General features: G+C 56.2%; 1 protein-coding gene across 1 annotated transcript; it reads right to left on the bottom strand.

The window, feature by feature from the left end:
* Positions 1-290: 290 nt before the first annotated feature.
* Positions 291-3,681, bottom strand: SHISA3 (shisa family member 3). Its single transcript, XM_003794579.2, has 2 exons — positions 3,325-3,681; positions 291-781 (listed from the first exon to the last, which is right to left on the bottom strand). Exons 1-2 carry the CDS (start codon positions 3,599-3,601, stop codon positions 342-344), a joined length of 717 nt encoding a protein of 238 aa, XP_003794627.1. The 5' UTR covers positions 3,602-3,681; the 3' UTR covers positions 291-341.
* Positions 3,682-4,890: the final 1,209 nt, after the last annotated feature.

Genomic DNA, 4,890 nt, shown 5'->3' with positions numbered 1-4,890 from the left:
AAGAACGAACATACAGCCCTTTTCTAAAATTGTCCGCTAAAACATTTTCAGTCAATTTGCAACTTTAAAGTCAAACTGCTGTGTATTTTGAATAAAAGTAGCTTAAATTGAAAGGTAGTCATCACCATGTTTAACAGAATCAAAAAATCAATTCTCTAACTCAGCCACCCCGTGATTGGAGCCAGGAGTAGTAAGATTAGAAAGTGCCGTATTTTCCTAGCATGTTCCTTCCTCCGTGACACTGATCAGTTACAAGGGAAATTTTCTGAGGGATGCGTGTGGCGATGGCAGCTTCACCTCTCTGCCATTCTACCACACGGTGGACTTGTGGCCATGGTCTGTCAACTAGAACCGAAGTCTGGACAGCTCTTCCCGGGCAGTGGGGGCTCCTGCTGGAGGGGGTAAGCAAAATATTGGGGTGACACCAGGAAACCAGACGGCTGAGCCAGGTGGATTGGGTGGCCTGTGGTATAAGGTGGGGGCGGTGAGGGCGACAGGCAGCCCGGCTCAGCCCTGGCAAAGGAAAACCTGCGGATGGAACCACCTGTAGAGCTGGAGCTGGTGGCCGTGCTGGACTGCCGGGAAGGTGCCCTGGGGCTCGTGGAGGTCAGGATCATGGGCAGAGTCTCTGTCTGATAGCTGCGGAGTGAGAAGCGGATTGGCTGCTGTGAAGGCTCCTTGGGTCTCAAACAGGTGCAACAATAAATAGCCACTACAGAGCCCAGGATGATGAAGGCAATGAAGATGGAGCCGACAATCAGGAAAGGGACGTAGACAGGCTCTAAAAGGCAAAAACACACACACAGATGCTCAGATGAGGGGCTCCCAGGCACTGAGCTCTGCGTGAGCAGCTGAGAGGCAGGAGGTGCGGTATGACCACTATCATCAGCTCAACTGTTCAGAGCTTGTGACCGGTAACCTCCGAAGTGCACACGGTGATGACAGAGGATTCTCGCCCCTCCTAGCAGGGAGGAAGCAAACTGATACTGTAGCCTCTGTTAGCAATTAGCTCTCATAGTGCACATCTGGAAATCAGAACAGAACTGAATCTAACTCCTGTTTACCCTGGGACGGAAAGGGTGACTCTGGGAGGTTACTACGACTCTGGGTTTAAATGCAGGTCTCAGGAGTTTTATGACAGTGGGGCAGCCGGGACTCTGATCTTCTCTTACTCTGACAATTCATCTTCCAAGAGTCTCTCATCTAAGCAAAAAGAACCAGGCCTTGTTGAATAAGACTCCCAGGATTTTACAGGACTCCAGAAAGACCAAGACTGCAGAGTGGGCCCCAATTTACTGTGACCCTTACTATACCTCAAATCGTTGGCTCTAGGCAGCTTCTTTCCAAAAATGATTTGGGGTGCCTTCACCCTATTCCCACCCCCCACCTCCATCTCTCAACTCTCACCCAAGGTCTGGGAAGGTCAGGCCGAACATTAAATAGATTATGATCTTGGGGGTTGCAGCCCAGACTTTCTATAAGAACATCCGTCAGACAGAACGAAATTCAGTTTTCATTCTATTCTCTCTATAAGGCAGACATAAAATTTCCCTCCCCGAGGCATCCCCAGGGCAGCTCTCCATTCTCTCCCCTGGACAGCCACACAGGGGTGGTGCTTCCAGTTTAGGGGCAGAAGATAGAAAATCTGCACTGACCACGGCCCTACTGTGTGCGTGGCCTGCTTACTCATTACCTGATTCAAGTCTCAGGTCCTGTGAGATGGGCATGTTTTCCAGATGTGGGAATGAATCAGAGTTTTTTATTTTACCAGAAACAGCCACGAGTGACAGTAACTGTCAACCATCTGTGGGTGCCCTCCTATAATTCAGTCTCCTCCCCTATAATTCAATGTACCCCCATGTTGACCAGCACCAGCGGAAGGCCATGCAAAGAGAAATGACCAGCTGTTCCCCAGGACTTTGTCCCTAACTCCACAATCTAACTCCTTTGAGAGCTGTATGCCTATTAAGAATTGAGAAGAGGCTGGGAACACCAATTTGCCCAAGGTTACATCTCAGGCAACTGACAGCCACTGCCCCTGAGTGTGGAGCCTGCGCTCCTCCTGCTGTCCTGTGGCCACCGAGTCCCCACTGCAGATGAGTCCCCACTGCAGAGGGGGCAGTTAATACTTCTCTGCTGAGGGGAACCAGCTGAGTGAGTGAAGCCTTAAAAAAAGACTCTGGTTTTTTGTAACAAGGCAGGACGGCCTAAGAGTTCCCTACTTCCACTGAAAGTCTTTTCTCCAAAAACTATTTCTCAAATCCTGCAAATTCTACATTGGAAATTTTGACCCCCACCACTGAATCTCCCCAAGTCCAATGGAGTACTAACGAAGAGTGGAGCCCCCTTTCCCCGGGTCACCCGTTTGTGGGCGGGGACATTCGGGCACCTTCAATGACCTCTCCAGCCTCTCTGCGCCTTTCCTGGGGACCTTCCCCTTTCAACCCCAGACCTGAGCTCCTGAGTCCGGGGTGTCACCCGCCCTCAATTCTGCCAGCTTCTCCGATTTCCGGGTCGTAAAACAGTTGCCTGGAGCTCTGAAGGGTTTCCCTGGTGTTCTGATTCAGGTGGAAAACTTTTTTTCAAGGTGTAAATTTCCTCTGCTGGGGTCGTGGGTCGTGATTTATTCCGCTCTCAAGTGAGCGGAAATTTGACCCGTGTTTTCGGATGTGAGAATAAGGGGCGGGGGACACTCCCCCAATCCGCCCCCCTACTGCCCTCGCGACCCTGGTTTCTAAATCTCCACCTCGAAGACCTGGGCATTTCTGAAAGGCGTGACAAAGGGGGAAGGGGCGGAGAGGGTAATTCGAAGCAGAAAAACCAAAGGAAGCGCGAGAACGGGGCAGCGGCTTAGAAACCTACCGAAGGACACAAACCCCCAGAAAAGTGGGTAGTTTCTTAGCCTTGCGGGGCTGCTGATGACCGCGCGACTGAGTGGCGTTCTCCCGCCATCGGTACTTCCTAAGCTGCCCAAGTGACCACCGCGTGGCGTGCACAGGGTCGCCCTAACCGCCCCTAAAAGTCCGTGTTTGCCCTGGCGCTGCCCGCCGGCCTTCTCCCGGGAGCTCCAGCTGTCTTCCCTAAAGCCACCAGGTGCAAGTCCCACGCTCCTCGCTGTCCCTAGCAAACTTTCCCTTGGGCCGACCCGCGGAGACAGCCTGTGGTGGGAAGAGGGACTGCAAAGGAAAAGTAACTTCTGACCTGAAACGCGACCACTCACCGCTCCCTGAACCCCCCAGCCTGCGGCGTCCTCTTGGCGCACAGACCCGGGAAGGCACACAACGCGGCGGGTGGGAGGTCTGCCCTCCAAGGCCCCACACTTACGTGCAGTGATCCCGGGGTGCTCCAGCTCGCCGCGGTCGTTGGTGCAGCCTCCCTGCTCCAGCCTGGCGTCGGCCGCGGCGCAGCAGTAGCGGAGCGCGCAGGAGCCGCAGCAGATGGTGGCGTCCAGCGTGTCGAAGTCCTCTGGGCACTGGAAGCCCTCGTGATAGTTGCCCTGCACGTCTACCCAGCCGTGGCAATACTCTCCCGACTGCTGGGCGCTCGCCGGGCCCCAGCGCAGCCAGGCCAGGAGGACGCAAAGCGCCAGCAGCACCCCCATCGCCGCTGAGCGCCAGGGAAGGAGACGCAGCTGGAGAGCGGAGGGCTGAGCCGGGGCTCCCAGCGGGCAGCGATTCCGCCGCTCCGACAGCGGAAGCCACTCCCGTGTGGGTTAGCAGGGACCGGGGAGACGACAGGGGCTGCGCTGCAGACTCCGCAGGCCAGGGGTCAGCATGGTGCGCAGGGGTGAGTGGCGAGAGCCCGCGGCAGGCGCTGGCCGAGGCTCCCGCTGGGGCTGCTGCTGCCGCCCTTGGCTTGGCTCATAGGGCTCCCGGCGGCAGGGGCGCGCGGAATCCTTGGCCACCTCCCGCCCCGCTCCTCACGGAAGGCATCGCACGCAGAGATGCCGAGCCAGGACCGCACAGCGCCCCAACTTTGGCCGTCGCCAGGTCCCGAGAGGAGCCCGAAAAAAGAATAATTTGCTCCCCACGTGCGGTACCTAGGGCTGGCAGCCGCTCTCTCCCTACCCAGTCTTTAAAGAGAGCAGGAGTCTGCCCGGCCGCGGCCAAGTGCAAACCTCCTCCTGTTGCGGACAGCTCTGCCTGCAAGGAAGGCGTCCTTTAAAAAGGAAGAGGGAGGAGGAGACCATGAGGGCTGAGAAAGAGTCCGCCCTCCCGGGTCGCGCTGCTGGAGCTAATCACCGCGGGTGCAGCGCAGGCCCCCGGGTCCTCTGCGCCTTCTGCTTCCCGCGCCTTCCCCCGCCTCTCCCCGGCCACCCCCGCCCCTCCCGCTCCCCCAGGACTTGACTCTAAACCTGAGGGGATCCGGCCCTTCCCTCAACACACACACACACACACTCACTCCCCGACTCCCGCACGGCCCAGAAAACTCCCCAGAGTGAGAGTGAGGGCTGCGGGTTCCTGCTTCCATCCACGCGCGTTGACGCGCGCGTGGAGGCTCTGGTTTTACATTGTATGGATTTAATAAAAAATAAGTGCGATGACTGAAGTTTGTCGAATAATCTGTCTTCTTGTTGCACAGACCTGAACTTGTCCCTGAAACACCGGTTCTAAAGGGTCGGGACCAGTAGCATGGTTCGTCGGGGGCGCGAACATTTGCCCTGGGCTTCTCACTTAGGTTTCCGCCTTTTCTGGAACAACCCATTTTGAGAAGTACACGCGCTCGCGCTCTCCCCGCCCCTCACCTGCGCGCCGCAGGGGTGAAGAATCGCCAGGCACCTCCAGCTCGCAAAACCTCAAAAGAGCACGACTCCTCCGTTCACGCCCGCAAAGGAAATAAAAGAACAAAATTAATGATAATTGAGCAGATCTGAACTTCTGTTCGGGCAAA

This window comes from Otolemur garnettii, unplaced genomic scaffold, assembly GCF_000181295.1.
Source record: "Otolemur garnettii isolate 467f Iridium unplaced genomic scaffold, OtoGar3 scaffold00083, whole genome shotgun sequence".
Lineage (NCBI taxonomy): Eukaryota > Metazoa > Chordata > Mammalia > Primates > Galagidae > Otolemur > Otolemur garnettii.
Note: the sequence above shows the minus strand (reverse complement) of the source record. Positions and strands in the feature narration are given on the sequence as shown.